Source organism: Muntiacus reevesi, chromosome 5 (assembly GCF_963930625.1).
Source record: "Muntiacus reevesi chromosome 5, mMunRee1.1, whole genome shotgun sequence".
NCBI classification, from domain to species: domain Eukaryota; kingdom Metazoa; phylum Chordata; class Mammalia; order Artiodactyla; family Cervidae; genus Muntiacus; species Muntiacus reevesi.
In genome coordinates, this window is record NC_089253.1 from 46,141,143 (window position 1) to 46,165,706 (window position 24,564).

The following is a 24,564-nucleotide window of genomic DNA, read 5'->3' on the forward strand; positions in this document are numbered from 1 at the left end:
GACATCAGTGTCCCTGCTGGCCCGGATTCCATAGAGCTGACGAGTGACACGCTGGTGGGAGAAGCATTCTCCATATTTTTTGTCTGCCACGAAGGGCTGCAATCCTGATAGCGTGGAGAAGCCAGCGGGTCAGATTAACAGGGGTCGGCCATAGCAGAGGGCTTCGGCCAGGGACCCTTCCCAGGGGCCTCTCCAGTGCGTGAGGAGGGGCTCAGGTTCCCAGGCGCCGAAGGGAGCTCATGACAACAGGAATGAATATTCCCAGGCCCTCACCCTGGTGATGGGCCTGCATGCCAGGACCACCTTGGGTGGAGGGCTGTGGGGTCTGGATCTGTCTGGGACCCTTCTCAGCAGCACCCCAGTCCTAGGCTTCTGCCTAGGGTGGTGGGTGCACGTGGGGAAGAAAACCCTCAGCTGGTTCAGTGCTCAGCCCACTGGGGGCCTCCCTGGGGGTTTCCCTTCAAAACACAGCACGGAGTCCCTGAATCACCCCTGACTGAAACCCCTGTTCCCCGGGGTCCCCCATGACCCCCCAGTCCCCCCATGGCCCCCCGGCCCCCCCAAGCGACCCCCTCGGCCCCCCGACTGACCTCTCTCTGTCCCCCAGCCCCCCCACCAACCCTGTCTGTCCCCCACCCCCCCGGACTGGCTCCCCTCTGTCCCCCAGCCCCCCCATCGACCCCCCTGGCCCCCGGGCCCCCTGACTGACCCCTCCCGTCCCCCAGATCCCCTGACCAATGCCATCTGTCTGGCCCTGCAGATGAGGAAGTGTTGGAGGAGTGCACGCCGACCCACGACCGAGTGTGCCAGTGCCGATCGGACTATTTCTACGCCCACGTGGGATCCTCTGAAATCTGCAGCCCGTGCAGCACGTGGGTGGCCCTGCTCGGGGGACCTGGGCGGGGAGGGGGCCTTGTGTGTGGAGAGGGCTGTGGTCCCTCCCACCCCGCGTGCACAGCCCAGCCCTGCCCCGCAGCCCTGCCCACTCCGGCCAAGTCTTCGCTCCCCTCTCCTTCCCGGGTACTGCCTGTTGTGGAAACTATTTTCTCTGCTTCTTTCTGTCTTCACAGAGTTCTCTGCCTGCCTTTCCCTGATTCATGACCCCCTGCCTCTTGGCACCACACTTTCCCCAGACCCTCTCAGTCACGCTCTGTCATAACCTGCCATGAACACAAGGCCCGCGGTCATCAGCTAGACTCACCACGCTGCAGGTCGGCCTCCACCCTCCTGGGTTCTGCTCCCACCTTCCTGCGCCCTGCTCTGCTCCCCAGATTTGTCTAAGGGCATCAACCTTCCCATCACAGCCGAGGAGAAGATGCCGGGCCAGGCGGGAAGGCTGCCTGTGGGCAAGGCCGTGCTCTGCCCTCAGGTTCTGCGGGCGGGCTGTGTGCAGCGTCCCTGGTGAGATGGAGTCTCCCCTCCGATTCTGGGGTGCTGCCCCGGGGTGCTCTGGCACCTGCTTCCTGGGGAACTGCTAGTGTCTGGCCCGGTGCCGTGGTGTAGGCGGGAGTCAGGACTCACGTGCCTGCTGTGGGCAGGGCTGGCTCCGTCACCAGGAGGCGGAAGGGCAGGCTGGAAGGGGGTCCAGCTCACTTGCGGTTTCCTCAACGTTTTCCGCTCTGTGATCCAGACTTTGGGTCGGAGAATAAAGGTGGTTTGTTCCCAGAAGAGGGTGGGGACCTGGGTGATGGGTTCAGGCAGGGCCCAGGACATGACTTCTAGAGAAAACCGGTCGTCACCACGCGGCAGAGCGCCCAGAGCAGGGAGGCTGGAGGGCAAGTGAACAAGCCATCCTCCGTCCTGACAGACCCACCTGGGGATGAACACGGCTACAGTGGGGATGATAAGCCTGTAATTTGCAGCCACTGGGGCGGAGCCATTGGGTTCCTGAGCCCGTGTTTAAAGCAGGGCTGATTCCTTTCTCCTCGGTACACATGCCGACCAGCACAGCAACAAATATTCACAGAAAAGGAAGGTCCGTAAGCCTTCCTGCCAGTGAGACAGAGGGCGTGCTGTGTGTGCGATGCTGGTGCCCTGGGCTGGGGCTACGCTGCCCTCCCCTTCCCCCCCGCCCCGTGTTCCCCGCGCGTGGGTGCTGCCTGCCAGGGCCTGCGGGGCGCAGGGAGAGCGTCCCCCTGTTGGAGACAGCCAGGACCCAGGTGTCTCTCCCCACCCAGGTGTCCCCCCGGGCACGGCGTCTTCCGAAGGTGCAACGCGACCGCGGATACGGTGTGCCGTCTGCCGGCCCCACGGAAGAGTCATCTTTTTTTTTTTTTTTTAAACCCTGTATCTCTTTTAAAGACATGGAATTCACATAACATGAAATTAACCACTTATAAGTAAACAGCTTAGTGGCCCTTAGTTCGCAGCCTCCGTCTAGACCCAGCATTCACGAAACCCCCAAGGACTCCCCCTGCCCCTCAGCCCTGGCCAAGACGGACCTGCTTCCCGTCCCCAGAGCAGCCTTCTCTGGGCATTTTCTGCAAATGCACGTGTATTACGCATGTGTTCCTTCTGTCTCCGGATCCCTGGCTGCAGCTCAGCATTTTCAGGCTCCATCATTTTTGTCAGCTGGTTGGGGCTTCAGTTGTTTTTGTGGCTCTGAGATTCAGGTAATAATATGGATGTACGTGAATAATATAAATGTACAAATTTTACCAGTCATTCATCTGTTTCCACTGTTACATTTAGAATCAGTCAGTTCAGTTCAGTTGCTCAGTCATGTCCGACTGTGTGTGACCCCATGGACCACAGCACACCAGGTCTTCCTGTCCATCACCAAGTCCTGGAGTCTACTCAAATTCATGTCCATTGAGTCGGTGATGCCATCCAACCATCTCATCCTCTGTCATCCCCTTCTCCTCCTGCCTTCAATCATTCCCAGCATCAGGGTCTTTTCCAATGAGTCAGTTCTTCGCATCAGGTAGCCAAACAATTGGAGTTTCAATTTCCACATCAGTCCTTCCAATGAATATTCAGAACTGATTTTCTTTAGGATGGACTGGTTGGATCTCCTTGCAGTCCAAGGGACTCTCAAGAGTCTTCTCCAGCACCACAGTTCAAAACCATCAATTCTTCAGTGCTGAGCTTTCTTTATAGTCCAACTCTCATATCCATACATGACTACTGGAAAAACCATAGCTTTGACTAGATGGACCTTTGTTGGCAAAGTAATGTCTCTGCTTTTTAATATGCTGTCTAGGTTGGTCATAACTTTCCTTCCAAGGAGCAAGCGTCTTTTAATTTCATGGCTGCAGTCACCATCTGCAGTTGTTTTGGAACCCAAGAAAATACAGTCTCTCACTGTTTCCAGTGTTTCCCCATCTATTTGCCCTGAAGTGATGGGACCAGATGCCATGATCTTAGTTTTATGTATGTGAAAAGCCAAGCATTTCTCATGATGTACTCTGCATATAAGTTAAATAAGCAGGGTGACAATATACAGCCTTGATGTACTCCTTTCCCTATTTGGAACCAGTCTGTTGTTCCATGTTTGGTTCTAACTGTTGCTTCTTGACCTGCAGGTCAAGGTGGTCTGGTATTCCCATCTCTTTAAGAGTCTTCCACAGTTTGTTGTGAACCACACAGTCAAAGGCTTTGGCATAGTCAATAAAGCAGATGTTTTTCTGGAACTCTCTTGCTTTTTCGAGGATCCAGCGGATGTTGGCAAATTGATCTCTGGCTCCTCTGCCTTTCCTAAATCCAGCTTGAACATCTGGAAGGTCACGGTTCATGGACTGTTGAAGCCTGGCTAGGAGCATTTTGAGCATTACTTTGCTAAAGTGTGAGATGAATGCAATTGTGCAGTAGTTTGAGGCTTCTTTGGCATTGCCTTTCTTTGGGATTGGAATGAAAACTGACCTTTGCCGTGCAGCCGCTGCTCCAGCGACATTTAAAATAAATAGATGCATAGTCCTCCCGCCAGGGCTGTTCTTTCAATAAACCCTGAGGTTGAGTCCGTGTCCTGGGCTGCTGGGAAGGCTGCAGTGCGCTGGGTGCAGGGATCTGTCCATGTCATGGCCTGTCTCTGGTCCTTCGGTCACATTCTGGGGGCGGAATTGCTGAGGCTGTTTCTATTTTATCCTGTGGCTGCTGACCTTGTGGGGGTCTTCTGTCTTTCCCCTTCAGAGAGAATACACCGGTGCTCTCTGCTTGGAAGCTTGGGCTTTGTCTTAGTCGTGATGTGCCTGAATTTCTGGGTCACAAAGCGAGCTGGATTCCCTGACGGTATAAAACCACCCATGCCTGACTTCTGGCGGGGGCGAGCAACCACGTGGGGGAGGCTGAGTTAGAAGGACCAGCCCCATCCTCAGGGCCACCTGGTCTCCAGAGCTGGGGGGTCCTTGCACCCTGAACGAGCCCCTGCCTGGAACCTGGCACACAGCTGTCAGCAGCTAGGCCAGGGCTCTGAGACGGAGGACCAGGGCGCAGTCACACTGGCCCCCGAAGCAGTGGCTGTCGGAGGCCCAGGCCGACCTCCGGGCCAGGCTGTGCAGGGCAGGCTCCGAGGGGACGCACACACTGTAGGCACCCGGTGGTGGAGCCCAGGCCTCTTGGGAGGTTCTAGAAATAGCGGGGCCAGACAGCTGTGGGAAGGGAGGCGTGCCAGGCTCACTCCTGGACGTCCCTGGCAGGATCCCTGGGCCCGGGGAGGGACGCAGGGCACGCCAGCGCTGCAGGAGCCCCGGGGCCTAGAGTAGAACCTCCTGCCCCCGCTAACCGCACATCCGCTGCCTGTCTTCACAGGAGACGCTGAATGCGTGGAGATTGTGACCATGGTCCCGGGCCGGGGGCGTGCCTCCTCCATCAGCCCGAGCTCTGTGCAGGTGGCCCCAGCTCCCCTCCCCTGCCCACCATGGAGCCTTCCAATGCCGGCGCTTTCCCTGCTCTTGATTCAGCGGGCACGGGCCCTGAGCTGGAGAAATCTGTGATTCAGTTCACGGTGGGAACCCGAGCCGCCCAAGGCCCTGTGTTCTGGCGAAGGCACCCGAGCAGTCAGTCAGGGCAGAGCTGGGGCCAGACCCAGCCCATCTGCCCTGCCTGAGCCTCCTCGGGACCCTTTTCTCCCTGGGGTCGGGGGACACCTGCTTAATCACCCATGCTAAAATCTTTTCTTGTGTTTTTAGCTGCCTCAAAACTCAGGATCCAGCATGCCGTCAAATCAGGACGGGAGTGCAGAGTCTTCAGTACCCACGAGGGGAAATCCGAACCAGCCCGAGGACAGCGTGGACATCCCGACTGAGGCCCCTGCCATCACCAGGGCCCTGCAGAGCCTGGAGGATGTCCACGGCCCACAGGCTGTGGCAGGCGAAGGAGCCCGGGCCCTGGAGTGGTCCCCGCGGCCCGACCCCCCTGCCCCCGCTGCACCCGCGGAGACGGCCGAGCTCCCCACGGACCTGGAACAGGTAGGACAGTTGTGAGTCTGGAAGTTAAGAGAGATGACAACAGCGTCTGTCCCAGAGAGGCTCCTCTCCCAGGGTTCAGTTGGCAGGGAAACCCCTGGGAGATCTGCACCCTGATGTCGGGGGGGACCCGGCGTGCCACGAGGTCCCCTGTGCTGGCCGCACTCGCCGCTGGTGAGCAGCAGAGCCTGGCCTGGAGGCCGCGTGTGCACCTGGCGTCGCCCACAGTGGGGCTCAGGCAGCGTGGCTGCGCCAGCCCCGCGCGGTGCCCTCACTCTGCCGGGACCAGGAGTCAGAGGGGCGGGCTGGGTCCTTGCTGCCGTCGTAAATGACTACGAACCGAGAGGCTTAAAATCAGAGTCGCACTGTCTCACAGTCTGGGGGCCAGGAGTCAGGTCAAGATTTACAGGCCTGGTCCCTCGGAGGCTCCAGGAGAATCCTTCCTGCCCTCTGCTAGCCTCCAGTGGTCACTGGCAGCCCTTGGCGGGTAAACCCATCCCTCCAGTCTCTGCCGAGGTCATCCCGTGTCCTCCTCCTCCGTGTATCTGCGCCTGACTCTCCTCTCTTGGGAATAAGCTGCTGCGGTTTGAAGCCACTCAGTCAAGGGTCACATGTTGTAGAACCACTCACTGTGACACTGTGCAAGCTCCCCTCCATCTGCTGGTCCCTGTGGCTTTGTCTGTGGTGTCCTTTCATGAACGGAAATCTTGGTATCAGTGGAATCAGGTCCATCAGGTTTGAACCTCACCAGCCGTAGGTTTTACATCTTGTTTAAGAAGTCCTTCACACGCCCCATTCACAGATCCTTGACACTGACCTGTGTCTTCTTACTCAGCTTTACAGTTTTCTGGTTTTCATTTGCATGTTTAATGCCCATGGACTTCCCTTCTGTGTACGATATGAGGTGAGTGTGAAAGTCGCTCAGTCATGTCTGACTCTTTGCGATCCCATTGACGGTATAGTCCATGGGATTCTCCAGGCCAGAATGCTGGAGTGGGTTGCCATTTCCTTCTCCAGGGGATCTTCCCAACCCAGGGATCAAACCCAGGTCTCCCGCATTGCAGGCGAATTCTTTACCAGCTGAGCCACAAGGGAAGCCCCTACGATGTGAGGTAGGAATCCACACATACACTGGATGCCTGGCCTCCGTGGGGACACAGCCAGCTTTCCATGAGGACACAGAGCATACATGCGCGCAAAGTCCTTAGTGTACATTAGGGTACACCCATCGTGTTGTACATTCTACAGGTTTAGACGAATGCTTAGGCCATGTTTCTACATTTACAGGGTCACAGAATAATTCACCATCCTAAGATCTCTATGGTTATATGTGAATAGATTAATTCACTTTTCCATCCCTCCCCCTCCCACCGGCCCCCAGTAACCACTGATCCTTTTACTGGCTCCATCATTTTGCTTCTACTCAGAACGTCAGGGAGTTGGAACTATAACCAAGCAGGACCCAGAGGCCTTCCTAGAACATACCCACCCCCAGGCACCATGTCCTCCACCTGTTCTCTACCTGACGCCCTGGGCCACCTGTCTTGAATCCTGGGCCTTTCAGGGCAGACTGGGCCACCAGCCCCTCCAACCCCCAGCCCCTGCAGCCTCGGAGCCTCCTCCAGAATTCTCTTCCTGTCCTTGGTAGGCCGAGAACTCGTCTAAATCAACAATGACAAGAAAGCTGGGTGGGCATAGTCCCAGGGGACCAGGTGGCCAATGCCCAGATAGATGGTTAGGGTGCGCTTCTGTGTCAGGCAGTTCCTCCAAGCAGTGAGGACCTGGACTTGGTTTCTGGGTCCGTCAGGTCAACTCTTGGGCATCTAGATGCTGGTGGTGAAAAATCTAGAATGATGCGGGGTTCAGAGCTGTGCTTTGCACCCCACCCCACCCCACTCAGCACCGCCTTCCTGGCCCATCCAGTGGCTGGCCAGTGTCCCAGGGCAGCTGGGCAGGAAGAGGATGGAATGGCGGTCAGGGAGGGTGGAAACTCAGGAGGGCCTGGGCCCAGGGCCACACCCTGCCGTCTAGGTTCCCCAGAGCAGCAGGAGGAATTTTCCCTGTGACGGTCCCCTCACCTTGTCACCGCTTTGGGGGAACTGACAGCAACTTCTAGTAGAAAGACTTTCTAGCAGATGCTGAGTCCGTTCAGGGCTCAGAGACCCAACAGCTGGCCGGCCCCTCCTGGAGCATGGGATTCTAGGCGCGGGCGGGGCGCGGGACGCTGGCGGAGGTGCAGGAGTGAAGGGGCCTCACCGCCCCCCCGACCCCCGTTGGTGTGCTGGGCTCTATGCTGCTCACCGCAGGAAGGAAGGGTCTCACCCCCCTGAATCCTCTCATCCATTGCAGGGCATCCCACCCACCCGGCTCTAAGCAGCTGCTCGGAGGATCCGAGGGGTCGAGGGGGGAGGGGAGACAGACGTGAGGTTTGCAGCAGCCTCCGAGCACTCGCCGGAGCCCCGGGGCATCTGGGCGCGAGGGCGCGCGCGCCGCGGGGCCGCCCGGGCTGGGCTGGGGGCTGGGGCCTGGGGCCTGGGCCCCGGGCGTGCAAGCGGGGCTGGAGGTGCGGGCAGGAAGCGCAGGGCCGCTGTACGCGACAGCCCCTCACCGCAGCCTCGCGCCCCTCACCCCACCCCGCGTGACTCGCCGGCGGGAAGCAGAAAGGGCGGTCCTTACGGACGCCCGGCGCCGGGATCCCCGCTCCCGATTGGGCGGCCGCGGTGTCACGCTGCGGAGGGGGCGGTGCCAAGTCTGCCTATTTAAGGGCCGCTGGGTCCTCGGCAGCGTCACAATGGTCTGGAAGCTGGCTGTCGTCCGGTTCGTGCTCTGGAATCAGGTGGGACGGTAGTGGCGGGGCCGGGGCCTGGGCTGCGGGCTCGGGGTGGGAGGATCCGGAGATCCGGGGAGGACGGCGTGCCGGGCGCGCCCCAGTGAGGCTGGAACCGGCCGGGGGACCCTAGAAGAAAAACTTGGATGAAGCGCGAGTTTCACCGGAAAGGAAGCCGGTAACACCCCGCACCCAGATACCCAGCGGGGAATCTTCCCCATCCTGAGCCCCATGCGCGGTCCAGCCTGCTGCGCCCATTCTGCCTGCGGGGGAGCGCTGAGGGGGGCTGGCGGAGGAAGGGCGCGGCGGGGGGCGCCGGGGCGGCGGACGGGCGCGGAGAAGACCGGCCGGGCGCGGAGGAGACCGGCGGAGATGGGAAGGGGGGGTGGGGGAGCGGGAGGAGAAGGGGGCGCCGGGGCCGTGGGGGCGGGGGTTGAGACAGCGGAAACCCGCGGTGACGCCCGGTGCAAGCCAGCCACAGCCTCAGCCCTCTCCGCGGGGCCAAGGTCCTCTTAAACTTAAATGGTCCAGTGTGTGACTCATGCCGGCTTCCTTGTGTTTTGCCCCCAGGGAAGATGCTTTGGTCCCTTTTTATCTGCCTGTTGGCCAGTCATACATCTTTCTTGGTGACGTATCTGTATTAATCTTTTGCTCATTTTCTTGTTTTTTTTTTTTTTTTTCTTCTGATTGTCCAGTTTTAAGTATTCTTTATGTGCTTTGGATATAAATCTTTGGTCAGATATACGCTTTTCAAAGGTTTTGTCCAAATTTGTGGCTGGTCTCTTCATTCTAACCCCATCTTTTGTAGAAATTTTCTATTCTGATGAAATCCAGTTGATCAGTTTGTCCTCTCTGACTGTGCTTTTAGCTTCCTGTTTTCTCCCAGATTTTCTTCCAGCAGTTTTTATAGTGATATCTTTTTTTTTTTTTTTTTTTTGTGCTTCCCTTGTGGCTCAGCTGGTAAAGAATCCACCTGCAGTGTGGGAGAACTGGGTTGATTCTTGGGTTGGGAAGATCCCCTGGAGAAGGGAAAGACTACCCACTCCAGTATTGTGGCCTGGAGAATTCCATGGGCTGCATAGTCCATGGGGTCACATCACTGACTCAATGGACATGAATTTGAGCAAGCTCCAGGAGATGATGAAGGACAGGGAAGCCTGGCGTGCTGCAGTCCACGGGGTCTTGAAGAGTCGGACACGACTGAGCCACTGAACAATAGCAAGGGTCTAACTCCATTTTTTTGCACGTAGATGTCTAGTTTTCTCAATACCATTTCCTCTAAAGACTGTTCTTTCCCCATGAAATGGTCTTGGCGCTCTTGTCAAAAATCACTTGACCACATACATGAGGGCTGGTTTTGGGCTCTGTCCTATTCCAGATATTTGTCTTATGCAAGTACCTAAATGTAAACCCACTCCAATATTCATGCCTGGGAAATCCCATGGACAGAGGAGCCTGATAGGCTACAGTCCATGGGGTCGCAGAGTCGGACAGGACTGAGCAGCCGGACAACTGTTTTGATTATTGTATCCCTGCAGTAAGTTTCAAATTCTCTAACTTTGTTCTTTTTTTTTTCAAGACCCTTTTGGTTATTCTGGGTCTCTTGAGACTCCGTATGAGTTTCTGTGTGGATTTTTCTTTGTGCAAAAAAAAATTCATTGGGATTTTGAAAGGGATTCTATTGAATCTTTAAATCACTTTGCACAGTACTGACATCTTCACAATGTTAAGTCTTCCAGCCAATGAACATAGGGTGTCCTTACACTTATTTATGTTTTCTTTAAGGACTATTTATACTTTTCTGTTTACATCTTTCACCTTGCTTCAGTTAATTTTTCACTGTTTTATTTATTTTGATGCTATAGTAAATGGATTAAGTTTCTTTATTTCTTTTCTTAATTGTTCACTGTTAGTATGTTGAAATGCATTTAATTTCTTGTGTTGATTTTGTACCCTGTATTTTTGCCAGATTTATTTTTGATGCTAACAATTTTTTAATGTCACAAAATGACATATTTATGTTCTGTGCATAAAACATAGATGAATAATTGTTTTATGCATTTGCCTTTAAAATATGTAGAAAAGTGGGGCTTCCCAGGTGACTCAGTGGTAAAGAATCTGCCTGCCAGTGCAGGAGATGCAAGAGATGTGGGTTCGATCCCTGAGTCAGGAAGAGCCCTTGGAGGAGGAAACGGCAACCTACTCCAGTATTCTTGCCTGGTAAATACCAAGGAGAGGAGCCTGGTGGGCTGCAGTCCATAGGGTTACAGAGAGATGGGCATGTACACATACCAAAGAGAGATGAGGGTCACCAAAAAAAAAAAAAAAATTGTGTGGGAAGTAAACGGTGAGTTACACACCGGGATCATAACACTCCCTTTTCTAACGTCCGTGCGTTTCCCCTTTCTCTCTTCATGTAAGCCTGAGTTACTGTGTAGTGACCTTCTGTTTCAGCCAGACTCACTTTAGCATTTCTTCCAGGGCAGGCTGCATGTCAACAAACTCCCAGTATTGCTGGATATAGAGTTCTAGGGAACAAGGTTTTTGTTTCCTTTTTTTAGCATCTTGAATATATCAGTATATTGCCATCTTGAATCTGTGGTTTCTGATGGGACATCTAGTAATCTGATTGAGGGTTCCTATCATTTCTGTCTTGCTGATTTCAAGATTTTCTTTGTCTTGGGACAGTTTGATTAGATGATTCAATGTGATTCTGTTTGAATGCATCCTACTGAGAGTTTGATTAGCCTCTTAGATTTATATCCTGTATCAAATTTAGGATGTTTTAGGCCGTTGTTTGTTCTAATAATCTCTCTGCCCCCTTTTTCTCCCTCCCTCCTCTTCCTGAGGCCTCACAGTTCATATGTTGGCTCCCCTGACGGTGCTGGAAGTCCTCTAGGTGGTGTTTAGTTTTTTAAATCTTTTTTCTTTCGGTTATCAAATGTCTTGCCTCAATGCTCCCTGACTCTTATCTTTTGCCTGCTCACACATACTTTTGAATCCCTGTAGTGAATTGTGCATTTCAGTTACTGTACTTTCACTCCAGGTTTCCTTGTTAACTTCCTTTTCAGTTTCCTCTGTCCTTATTGATGTCCTTTTTATGTTCATGCATTGTTCTGCTGACTTGGTCCCTGTTCCTTTAGCTCTTTGAGCATCTCTAAGACGGTTGGTTTAGAGTTTTGTTTTGTAGCTCTGCCGTCTGGTCTTGCCCAGGAATGGTTTCTATCAGGTTTGATTTTTTTTCCTCTGAGTAGGCCATTCTTTCCTGTTTCTTTTGATTGCCTTGTGATACTTTTGCTGAAAATGGGAGGGGGTGGGGAACTGGTGCTGGTGGGTCTGCAGACCACCTTCAGATTTTTCCCAGTGTCCCACTGAAGTCCTCGAGTAGAGTTGGAGTCTTTTCTAAGCCTCTCTATGTTCTTTTTTTATTTAACTTTTAAAAAGCAGCTTTCTTGAGAAATAATTCACACATCAGGGCTTCCCTGGTGGTCCAGTGGTTAAGGGTCCACCTTGCAATGCAGGGAACGATACCTGATCTAGGAAGGTTCCGCACGCCACAGGAAAGCTACGCCTGAGTGCCACGTTACTGGGCCCAGGCTCTAGAGCCTGCGCTCTGCAATGAGAGACGCCGCTGCAGCCAGAGAGCAGGCGCCACGGGCAGCAGCCAGAGAAGGCCCACGTGCAGCCGTGAGGACCCAGCACGGCCAACAGCTAACTCAATAAAAATGTATTAAAAAAATAGTAATTCACACGTCATACAATTCCGCCCATTTAAATACTTTTTTTTTTTTTGTATTTTCATGATCTGTGTAACCATCACCACAGTCTATTTTAGAACATTTTTCCCCTCAAAAAGAAATCCTTTTTTTTATCAACTCCTATCTCCTCATTTTGTTTCCCTGGTGGTTCAGAAGGTAAAGAATCCACCTGCAATGAAGGAGACCGCAGTTGGATCTCTGGGTTAGGAAGATCCCCTGGAGGAGGGCATGGCAACCCACTCCAGTATTCTTGCCTGGAGAATCCCCATGGACAGAGGAGCCTGGCGGGCTACAGTCCATGGGGTCGCAGAGAGTCCAACACGACTGAGCGACTGACCACATCTCCCCATCCCCCCTCACCCTAAGCAGCCACTAATCTACTCTTTGTCTCTAGTTTCTAGTTTCCCGATTCTAAACATTTCATATGAATGAAATCATAAAATACACGAGCTTTATGATTGACTTCTTTTACTTAGCATAAGGTTTTCAAGAATCATTCATGCTTTTCAAGGCTCATCCATAATATTCCATTGTATGGATTTATCCCATTTTGTTTAACTTTTAAACACAAACCTGTTGGTGAAACTGTGGATAAAAAGAAACGCTTTGCATTCATTTCTTCCCCCCTGAACCTCATGATCCCCTCACCCTTGCTTGTAGTTTCAGTAGTCTCATTTATTGTTGTTGTTCAGCCTCTAAGTCGTGTCCAAGTCTTTGCGACCCCGTGGACTGTAGCGCACCAGGCTTCCTTGTCCTTCACTATCTCCCTGAGTTTGCTCAAACTCGTGTCCACTGACTCCGTGATGCCGTCCAACCACCTCATCCTGTCGTCCCCTTCTCCTCCTGCCCTCCATCTTTCCCAGCATCAGGGTCTTTTCCATTGAATCAGCCCTTCCCGTCAGGTGGCCAAAGTATTGGAGCTTCAGCGTCAACAACAGTCCTTCCAAAGGGTATTCAGGGTTGATTTCCTTTAGGATTGCCTGGTTTATCTCTTTGCTGTCCAAGGGCCTCTCAAGAGTCTTCTCAGCCCCACAGTGTGACTGCATCGTTTCTTTATGGTCCAAGTCTGACACCCATTTGTTTGTCCTCCACCCTGAGAGTAATGGGCACAGATTAGTTATCTCTTAAAGATTTCAAAATAATTGGTTTCTCCTCTGAAGCAGTCCGAAGTATATTTCTTCAGAAAATAAAATTTCGCTTCTATGAGACCCTTCTTGACTCACTCCTCAACTTGACTGTGTTTCTTTACATCCCGTCCTAACTGCCTTTGGGCTGTTTGTTCCTCTCTCTTTTCCTTTTATTTCCCAGCCTGTGGGATTAGTTCCCCGACCAGGGTCAAACTCACCTCGCCCGCATTGGAAGCTCGAGGCTCAGCCCTGGAGTGCCGAGGAAGCCCTCTCTCTGACTCTTGAACCGTCATTGTTGTCTGGTCATTGGTGCGGTGTTTACCTCGTCAGGAAAATCCGCTTGGCTAAGCTGGTGAGAGAGTCTACCAGCTTGTTTAGCGGTGCATCCTTACTGAAAGCACCCTCTGTGCAGTTGCTCATTACGTGAGTTGAATTTTTAAAAAACTGAATGAACTCATATATAATCTCCATGGAACTATCTCTTTATTCTGTAGCCTTAGCATGGTTGAACGGCGCTGACGGATCATATATGAGCGTGTTTCTCGATTTGGCTTTATCTCATGGCTTCTCACTTGCAGTGAAAACACTGTCTCGGTGACGTCGGGTTCTGGTGGCCTGATTCAGGCGCTGGCTGCCACGTTTCTTTGCTGTAAATTCACTGTTTCCTGTGTCGTTACCAAGTATCTTATGTGGAGTTGCTTTGAAATCATGTAACTGTTCTTTTCTCTCATACTTTCATTTATGAATGTTAGCGTTTATTGATGATTCGAGAGAAGAATCATCGTTTACTTTTTTGTTAAGTAGATTTTCTTCTTTAAAGCTATTCAAGTACTTTTTCTCTCTGAGTTTTTGCTTCATTTTTACTAAGGTGAAAAATAAATCAGAAAAAAATACAAATAGCGTGTTTGCCATCAGGGGGCAAAAAAAAGTAAAAGGATCTGGGAAGACAGAGGGCATAAGGGAAGCAGAAGTCGGAAAAGAAAGGAAGAAAAGAAGTCACAGAGAAAATGTGATATCAGGGACAGAAGAGGAGATGGTAGAGATCGACTGAGAGTGCGAAGCCAGTGCACATAAGCAGGTTAAACTCATTTGTGAATTATCAGGATGAATTAGAAAAGTCTAGTGACGCAGCATTGTTCAGAGCTGTGCCTGAGAGACAGTCTCACGGCAGAAACAGCCCCCTGGAGTGCAGGCGGACAGACAGGGCATGAGCCAGGCGTATTCTCACTGACAGCATCGCCTCAGTCAGATCGGGGAGCGTGCAGGCTAGAGGGCATCCCCGACTCGGTGACCAGAGGGGGAAGCCTCAGAGGAGGTAGCAGCGGATCCTGCATTCTGCTTTCACCTGTGATAGGATCGCTTTGAGCACAGAATTAACCACGCAGACCACATCTGTAGAGGAAACCACGGTTAGGTTCCTATGAGCCTCTGTCAGCACGTTGTCACCAGCCTGTCAGTATATAATCTTGCTTCTTGTGTTTCTGTTTGAAGACGCCTGATTTAATATAGCCTTAATTCACTACCTGGGAACTCACGGCCAGTGGCACTGTATGGCCTGCCTGTACAAAGTAAAGATGCATTTTTTCTACATGTGTAGACACAGCCTTCTGTCCTTCAGAACACCAGGTGAGACTGGCTTGGAGACCTTGCTTTCCTTTCCTTTCTGCCGAGCCTCACGGCATGCTTGATCTTAGTTCCTCGGCCAGGGATGGTACCCGTGCCCCCTGTAGTGGAAACGCGAAGTCTTAACCGATGGACCCTAGGAGACCATTTTAAACATCAGGATCACAACCAAACAAAGGCATGAAAACTGGGCTGCAGAAAGGCTACTTGTCTACACCGAGAGCTGGCCCAGGAAGGCAGCGGCGCCTGGGTGGACCCAGCTGGAGACCTGTGTTTCCAGGTTGTGTTGAGGATGGACTCTTCCCCTTCTGGGCCACGCCCAGGAAGGCATCTGGGGTCTTGACTTGGGCGTAATGAACACATTTCATCAAGTAGGCAAGTTCAGAAACACTGAATTCAGCAAACAACTGAGGCTCAACTGTCCTAGAGAAACAAATGTGAAACCGTATATAAATAGTAACACCTCAAAATACAGAGAGCAAAGAATGACGTAATTACACGATGAAATCTAGAGTCCACAAACTTGGCACGAGAGCTTAATGTCCCTCCAAGCCAAGGAGTCGAGCAGGATAGGAGGTCAGTGCGGATGTGCAGTGATTGGGACCTTGTAATTGACGGGCTCCTCTGTGTCGCTGTGTGTGCACGTTCACGTGCGCCATGATGTACACTTTCAGATACACAGACGCTCAGGCCCCCGTTCCCAACACATAGACAGTGTCCTTTCTCGGCAGAGTCTATGTGCAACTGCTGAAAACATGAACTGTATGCCAGAAGAAGATCAAAGACTCGTAAATTCCAAAGGATCACGACCACAAAGTGTCTGCTTCTGACCAGGCCCAGGGTATAGACGTCAGCCACGGAGGTGTCAACAGATCCACACGCATTTGGGGATGAAGGGGCGTGTTCCCCACATAACCCTGCTCCATACTGTGAGTGGAGCCGCAAGGAGGCCGAGGAAAGACCCGGCCTGAGCCTGCCCGATGGCGTCCCCTCCACGAGGGAGGCAGTACCCTGGGGAGCTGACACTCCCTGCTCGGGTGTCGGTGTCTGCTCCGATCAGGAGCGGAGACGTCTTCTGAAAATGCCCGTGTCCCCTCTCTCATCCAAGGTGACCATGGCAGCGGGGGAGACCACGTGTCACCCAGACGAATATGAGGTTCCGGGCAACCCTTCCTGCAGCAGAGCCTGCCCGGCTGGTGAGTCTGGGTGATTTCCAGGGAAGACTTCCTGCTTGGGAGACGGGAGGTCGGGGACCCTTTGAGCAGAGCTGGGGGCAGCCTGCGGGGAGAACCCGGCTGTCTGGGGCGGGGGAGAGTCTGTCCTTGGCAGCCACCAGCACCCTGAACACCGTCCACACACACAGACACACACGCCCATGTGATCAGCGCAGTCCCTTCCCAGCCCGCTCTGTGAGGGGCAGCTGTCCCGTCCCCACGGGCATCCCCCGTCGCGCACACCCGCACACAGGCCGCATCTCGTCCGGGAACCTGTGCCTTCCAGGGGCCCGTGGTTCAGAGCCCAAGCACCTGGTGCCTGGACCCGCAGCCTCGTACCCTCCCCACGCTCCCCAGCCCAGCCACCTGTGCACACGCTACAGACGTTCACACACACACACCTGTGCATTCACACGCACACCTGCGCGAACCACGTGTAGGAACAAAGGGACGCCGCTGGTCTGACTTGAAGTCTTGTGACCTTGCTCCAGTGTTCACGCGCTGGGGGCCGCGGTAAAAGCTGGCGGGTGATTCGGGTCCCTGGTCTCTGGGACGGACACCGGTGGCCTGGGATCAGTCCAGTGTTCCCAGGAGACGGGGTGGGTGGGGGGTACTGTGCGGGGGTCTGGTCTCCAGGTGCCTCGGGACCTCCTCCAGCTGACTGGGCGGGGTCCCCGCCTCCCCTCCGTGTCCCACCTCGTGCAGGCTACTACGTAAGCAGACCCATAAGCCTGGACCACCCCATCGGAGCCTGCTCGCCGTGCGAGCCTGGAACTTTCAGAGCTCACCCCAGCGTGGAGACCCAGTGCGTGCCGTGCGGCCAGTGCAGAGAGGGTGAGTGGTGGCAGCCCGCTCACATGCCCCGTCGACCCGGCCCCTGGGAACCTCCCCAAAGGCTGTGAATGGTCTCAGAGGAGCGCGGCGGGAGCCGTCATCAGGGAGTGCTTGTTGGTCACGATGCGGTGTGTGTTGCCTAAAGAAGCAGCTACAGGTCACTAGGGTTTCAGACTTGCTGAGTATCAGTATGGTACACAGAAGTTCTTCTATCTCTGTGTATCGATGACATTGTTTAAATAGGTAGTTTTCCATTTTATTTGTCTTTAACTGGAGTGTAATTGCTTCGCATTGGTGCGTTAGTTTCCACGGTACAAAATTGTGAATCAGCTAAGCGTATGTTTATATCCCCTTGCTCTTCAGCCTTCCCCCCAGCACCCTTGGAACGTAATTTAAAAATACCACTTGCATTGGCAAAAAAAGAAAGATTTTTGGAATAAATCTAGCAAAGCATGTGTAAATACACATGTGAAAAAACTACCTTTAATGAAGCACAAATACAGAGAGAAATACCACAATATAGTAAGCAAGAAGGCTCAGGGTTTTGTTTTTCTCTTGTTTTGGCTGTGCTGTGTGACTTGCAACATCTTAGTTCCCGACCAGGAGTTGAACCTGGGCCCCGGACGTGGAAGCTTCAAGTCCTAACCACTGGACCACTAGGGACCTCGTTGAGTGTTTTATAAGGGTCAGTTTTTCCTGGAATGGTGCTTAGATTTTTGTGTATTCCCAATGAAAACTTCAGTATATCAGTGTATAAATCAGTTCATCTTGCCATAGACTTTAAACTGATACAATTTTTATCTTTAAGAGGTAAAAAATATGAGACTTCGCTGGTGGTCCAGTGGTTAAGAATGACCCGCCGATGCGGGGCACACAGGTTCATCCCCTGCTTCTCAGATCACACATGCCCCAGAGCAGCTCAGCCCGTGGGCTGCAGCCGCTGTGCCCACACGCCCAGAGCCCGTACCCTGCAGGAAGAGAAGTTACCACAATGAGAAGCCACAGCAAAGAGTCGCACCCGCTTGCCACAACTGGAGAGAGTGTGTACACAGCAGGGCAGAACCGCACGGCCAAAAATAAATGCATAAATAAAATTAAGAAAAAAAGGTAAAAACATCCCAGCAGGAGTTGTCCTGAACATGCTGTGCTGACACCTGCTGGAACAGCTTCCTTCTTTCTTGGAAGATGAAAACCAAGATAGCACCCTAGCTGCCCCTCGTATTAGACTCTGAGCAGAGACAGTGAGGCAGAGTGACGTTCACGTGGGGGCAGAGAGTTGGCCCCGTGGAAAGAGCCGCACAGACACGAGATGTGGGTGCGGCCCCGGGACCCAGCCCTTCGCAGGTGGAAGGGCAGAACCCTCCAGCGATGCTGGGAGAGACCGTTCTCGATCCACGCCGAGTAGGGCTGTTCTGGTCTTCCTGGGGAAACGAGTGGACACGTTGATTTGGGGTGTATCTGAGCAGTTGGCCCTCTGCCCCAGCCCAGCTCGCTGGGGCACCCACCGCTCCTCCTCCCACACCCAGCCGGCGGGGGTGAGGTCTGGAGGTGGGCGCATGTGCTGAGCCTCTGACTGAACCTGGACGTGGCCGGGGAGCAGGACGGAGCCCAGGCCCCGGTGACTGACCCTCAGCCCGCCTCCAGCAGATCAGGAAGTGGTGAAGCAGTGCTCCCCGACCTGCGACCGGGAGTGCCAGTGCCAGCAAGGCAGGTTCTTCTGCGACTCCATGGACTGCGCCGAAAGCTGCATCCGGTGCACCAGGTACCACTCAGCAGAGGGAGCTGGCCAGCAGGCCTGGGTGGGGGCCTCTCCTCCACTCACTGCCCGTTTGTTTTTGGGTCACTTACTCAGCCACCCCCGGCCCAGAGCCTCTGTTTTCCCATCTGTGTAATGGGGCTAATGGTAGCACCGGCCCCAGTGAGGAGCCCTGAGGATTAAGGCAGACAAGTCACCTGGACGTTTCCACGTGGGGGCGAACTGGAGTCATCGCTCATTCATTTCTTCCTTCATTCACTCACTCATGTATGACTGTGAGCCCCGCTGTGGCCTGCGGGGCCGTATTGCAGGCCTGGGCCCCAGCAGTGGTGGAGAGCATCCCAGCACATATGCAGTGATGGGCTCATGAGGGACAGAGGGGCGGCAGGAGGCAGGGCCCTAGAGTGGAGGCCAGGGAGGGCGGGATGGCCGATGGAGCCACAGGACGTCCGGGGGAGGAGAGCTGTAGGCAGGGGGCGCCCCCCAAGCCCTGGGGCCCGGATGGGATGGCCAGTGCATGTTTTCTGCCCTTGATGTCACAAAGCATCACGACCGGGAGGCTTTTGAAAAACAAGAAAAATGTATTCTTTCAGAGTTCTGGAGACCGGAAGTTGGAAATCGAGGTGTCAGCAGGGCCAGGCTCCCTCTGTAGGCTCTCGGGGAAGAATCTGTCTCGCTTCCTCAGCTTTGCTGGCACTCCGTGGCTTGTGGACGCATCGCTTCAGTCTCTGCTTCTGCCTTCCAGGGGTCTTCTCCCGTGTGCTCTGTCTCAGCATCTTCACGTGGCCTTCTCTCTGTGTGCATACAGTTTCCCTCTTGTGAGGACGCTGGTCACTGACTGAGGCCCACCCTGATCCGGTGTGACCTCCTCTTAAAGGATTACATCTGCAGAGACCCTGTTTGCACATCAGGTTGCATTCTGTGGTTTCCAGTGGGCTTAGATTGGGAGCAGACTTTGAGGAAGACACTCACAGTGGTAAAGCCACTGGTAAAATCACCTGCGTTTGTAGATGCTTAAATACAACTCAGACCAGCTTGCACTGTTGGCTCAGGATGCTGCCGAGTCCAGAGGGAGGACCGCCTCCAGGTCTGGGTCGATCAGCTCTGGCTCGTCCCCTTCTCCACGAGCTGCATCTCAGGCTGCTTTCCCTCCTGGCAGAGGTACGGCCACGGCAGGTCCAGTCCTCGTGGCCACACACACAGCTCTATCCGGGGACACGAACAGAGCTCTATCCCCTATATCAGAGATTCCTAAGTTTTATTCTCATTGATCCGGTGTGGGCCAGATAGCCCAGCACATGCCAGACACTGGTGACCTGAAACCTCATGGGCCTGCTGAGGATGTTGGGTTGGTCCCTCTAACCCCTGACCGGTGGGTGGTAAGATTCTTTGGGTCGGCCCAAGCGAGGGGAAATGATGCTCACAATTTCTTTATTCTTCTCTCAGCTGTGAAGACAGCGCCGTCCTTCAACCCTGCAATGCCACACGTGATGCAGTTTGTGCTACAAATCCACAGTCAGGTAAGGGCCTGATTCCATCTCTTAAATCCGTAAAGGCCAAGGTCAAGGCTCTGAGGGTCCCAAAGCCCCTGCTGTCACAGCTCATCTCTCTGCTGCTGTAAATAAGCCAGAGGCTGTGATCAGAGGTGGTCGGCTATGTGTCAGTAAAACTTTATTCATAAAAGTGGGCTGTGGGCCACGGGTCATCGTTCGTAGACTCTGCCTTGAGTAAACAGAATCCTTGTGGACAAGTCATGGCTTCCTTGTCCTTGTCCCATGAGTTCTGGCCGTGTGGGCTCAAGTCTGCGCCCACTAGACTGAGCAGGTAGCAGGCGGAAGGACTGACAGCCCTGTGAGACCTGTCCTTCCTGACATCCCAACACCTGGCCACGTCCCTGCTTGGCGGGGCCTCAGACGGGACTTAGGAATGTGAGTTGGGTGCATGCCCCCAGCAGAATTGATGCCCCACTACTCAGTATGTGCAAATCTGTGCAAGACTATTTTCCTTTTTTTAAGTTGAAGTCTTGGTGATTTACATTGGTGCAAAGTGGCTCAGTTACACACACACATGTATATGTGTGTGTATGCCAAGTCACTTCAGTCGTGTCCGACTCTTTGCGACCCCATGGAATGCAGCATGTCCGGCTCCTCTGTTCAGGGGATTCTCCCAGGCAACAGTGTTGGAGTCGGTTGCCATGCCCTCCTCCAGGGGATCTTCCGAACCCAGGGACTGAACCCGCGTCTCTTGTATCTGCTGCACTGGCCTGCGGGTTCTTTACCACTAGTGCCGCCTGCTTCCTCATGGCTCAGCTGGTCAAGAATCCGCCTGCAATGCAGGAGACCTCGGCTCCTGCCGGGGTCCAGCCCCAGCAGGATCCAGGGGAACCCTCAGGATGAACGGCGTCGGCGAGAGAAGACAGACACACACACACAGGTGTTGTGTAGAAGAGGTAGCTTTTTTTTTAATTTTTAGGATAGCTCAGTTTTTATAGAATGAATGTTACCTCCCCCTTAAGTCACCACATATTACATCACATATTGGTTTGTGCTTCCGTCAATATTTTTCCCCCATGTTTTTCCCCTAAGCTTCATCTAGAACGTTTCTGATTACAGGGTTTATACTTAAATGTCCCGTACATAATCTTCTTGCCTCAATGGCCTAACATTCTCACTCTAACAAAAACAATGTTTCATAAATCTCAGGTATAGTGTAAATTCTTTGGACAATAAAACAATACATGGGAAGGGTTACAGTAACATGTTTGACATTTCTGAAAATAATACCATGAGAAAAACCTGATATTTTTCTTTACCTGAAACCACAAAATCTCAATTTACAACGATTAACTATTAAACAGCAAAAACACCTCTAAAGCAGCAAAACACCTCTATTAATAGTAAAATAATGGCAATAAAGCTGGTTAATGTAAGTCTTCTATTAAAATCCTATATACCTCATTTTCTAATTTTACAAAAACACCCATAATAACCCATGTTGTTTAAAGAAAGAGAAACAATGAACAAGTAGCAGCAAGGAAATAGCAATAGTGAAAACCCTTTCAACCAACGAGCAAGTAAACTAAAGCAGTACATCTACTTCTAAATCTGATTGCCTCTACGCTTTTCTATTCAAGAATATTATAATCTTTTAAGCAAGCAGCCAAACTATACCTGTGGCCTTTTCTTTTATGACTTGATGTTTATGGTCGTGTCCTGAGCCAGAGCAATCTTAAGCATTTCCAAAAAGACTTGAACTTTTCCAGCGAGGCCTTATTACTTATATTATAATTTCCAAAAATTAATAGAAAGCCCAACAACAGTAAGACAGAAGGAGGAAAGGGACATACCGGGCCCCGGGACAACCTCGAGGGGAAGAGCTGCGTTGCAGGTTCCTTTCTCGTCCCGGCCGCTCCCAACAGTTTCCATTCCTGGATCAGGAAGATCCACTGGAGAAGGGATAGGCTACCCACTCCAGTGTTCTTGGGCCTCCTTTGTGGCTCAGCCGGTAAAGAATCCGCCTGCAATGAGGGATACCTGAGTTCAATCCCTGGGTTGGGAAGATTCCCTGGAGAAGGGAAAGGCTACCCACTCCAGTATTCTGGCCTGGAGAATTCCGTGGACTTTATTGTCCATACGGTTGCAAAGAGGTGGACACGACTGAGCGACTTTCACTCACTCAGCACCACCTGGGAAGCCCCATATACACACATATAGTCAAAGCTATGGTTTTTCCAATAGTCATGTATGGATGTGAGAGTTGGACCTTAAAGAAGGCTGAGCCAAAGAATAGATGCTTTTAAACTGTGGTGTTGGAGAAGACTCTTGAGAGTCTTCAAGGTCTGCAAGCAGATCAAACCAGTCCATCCTAAAGGAAATCAGTCCTGAATATTCATTGGAAGCACTGATGCTGAGGCTGAAACTCCAATACTTTGGCCACCTGATGAGAAGACCTGACTCCTTGGAAAAGACCCTGATGCTGGGAAAGACTGAAGGCAGGAGGAGAAGGGGATGACAGAGGATGAGATGGTTGGATGGCATCACCGACTCAATGGACACGAGTTTGAGCAAGTTCCAGGAGATGGTGAAGGACAGGGAAGCCTGGCTTGCTGCCGTCCGTGGGTCCAAAGAGTTGGATGTGACTGAGCGACTGAGCAGCAACAGCAAATATATACATGCATATTCTTGTTCATATTCCTTTTCATTGTGGTTATTATCACAGGATACTAAATGTAGTTCCTTGTGCTATACGGTAGGACTTGTTGTTTTCCTGTTCTGTATACAGTGATGTGAGTCTGTTCATCTCTAGCTCCTCATTTATCCTTCTCTCACCACTACTTCTTTGGTAGCCATAAGTTTGTTTTTTTATGTCTGTGGGTCTGCCCTCGTTTCCTAAGTTCATTTGTGTCATATTTTAGATTCCTCAGATAGGTGACCTCACGGGGTGTTTGTCTCGCTGACATCACTTCGTGTGATCATCTCTGGGTTCATCCAGGTCTCTGCTGAAGTCTTGCCCATTTTCATATGGGCTGTCTGGGTTTTTATTTTCTCATTTTTGATGCTTATCTAGAAACATTGATAATTACTTATAAACGTGGGACACAAGCTGTTTGTGTGGGGTATCTGTGCCTCTTGTGGACAAAGGTCCTTCATTTTAACCAGGTCAGGCTTGTGGCTGTTTTCTGCCAGGGTCGGTGTTCTTCCTGTCCTGAGTGAAAAACCTTTGCTCAGCTGGAGAAGGTGTTCTGTCTCGTGACCTGCCAGCAGCTTCTCTTTACCACTGTGCAGGACCGCAGTGGTGTCTGTGTGGTGTGAGCGAGGGGTTTTTCCCACTGCAGACATGGACGACACCGCATCGTGTTTTGAATCCAGTCTCTTCCCCACCCTGAGTGTTACTGGGTCATCAGTGAGCGCCGTGTCCCCCTGGGCTTCTCTCTGTTCCAGGGTCTGCACCACCTTCCTGCTGGCCTTCTCGTTGGAGCCCGAGTCCCCCTTGTCACCTTCCTCAAGGTCATCAGACCGCCCTTGGACTCAGCATATACATTTACATTTTAAAATAAGCTTCTTGATTTCCCACTGATGTGAATAACTGAAAAGTGTTTTACTTTTTACTGGAGTGTAGTGGAATTACAATGTTGTGTGGTTTCAGGGGTACAGCAAAGTGAATCGGTTTAAAAAAGATAATTTGTTTAATTTTTTGGTTGTGCTGCATCTTCCTTGCTGCATGAGGACTTTCTCTAGTTGCAGAGAGCAGGGCTCCCCTCTAGTTTTGGTATGCGGGCTTCTCATTGCAGTAGCGTCTTTTGTTGCCGACCACAGGCTCTAGGGTACACGGGCTTCAGAAGCTGTGATACACGGGCTTAGGTATCCTAGGGCATGTGGAATCTTCCCGGACCAGCGAGTGAACCTGTGTCCCATTCATTAGCAGACTTAATTCTTAGCCAGTGTACCACCAGGGAAATCCTGTGTCCACTCTTGTTGAGATTATTTTCCCATATGGATCTTCACAGGGTACTGAGTAGGGTTCCCTGTGTTACGCAGCAGATCCTTATTAGCTATCTGTTTCATATATAGAAGCGTCTGTGTGTCATTCGCCTTCTCCCGCTCTATCCCCGCCCCCCTCCCACACACACAGAGATACTGGTAACTAGCAGCTGGATTTTGCATCTGTAACTCTACTTCTGTTTTGTAGGTAAGTTCATTTGTAACCGTCTTGTAGATTTCACCTACAGTTGATACCATATAATTGTCTTTCTCCTTCTTATTTCACTCAGTGTGACAGTCTCTCTGTCCATGCATGTTGCTGCAGATGGCGTTATTTTCTTTTTATGGCTGAGTAATATTCCAGAGCGTGTATGTACCACATCTTCGTAATCCATTCCTTGTTTTTTGTTTAACTTTTCGTGTTTTTTTTTTTTTTTTTTTGGCTTTATTTATTTATTTATTTTTTAATTATCGCAGTAAGTTTATTTATTTTTTGAAGGTCAAGTTTAAATTTAATGACTTTGGTATTAACTATACACATAC

General features: G+C 52.0%; 1 protein-coding gene across 1 annotated transcript in view; it reads left to right on the forward strand.

Moving 5' to 3' along the window:
• LOC136169841 (uncharacterized) overlaps nt 1-24,564 on the forward strand; it is a 41,641-nt gene that overhangs the window by 2,491 nt on the left and 14,586 nt on the right. Inside the window, exons 4-11 of the mRNA XM_065937996.1 lie at nt 761-872; nt 4,129-4,227; nt 4,747-4,826; nt 5,127-5,405; nt 15,846-15,933; nt 16,657-16,785; nt 18,433-18,547; nt 19,988-20,061. Coding sequence (XP_065794068.1) covers nt 761-872; nt 4,129-4,227; nt 4,747-4,826; nt 5,127-5,405; nt 15,846-15,933; nt 16,657-16,785; nt 18,433-18,547; nt 19,988-20,061 — 976 coding nt within the window. The remainder of the gene's footprint in view (nt 1-760; nt 873-4,128; nt 4,228-4,746; nt 4,827-5,126; nt 5,406-15,845; nt 15,934-16,656; nt 16,786-18,432; nt 18,548-19,987; nt 20,062-24,564) is intronic.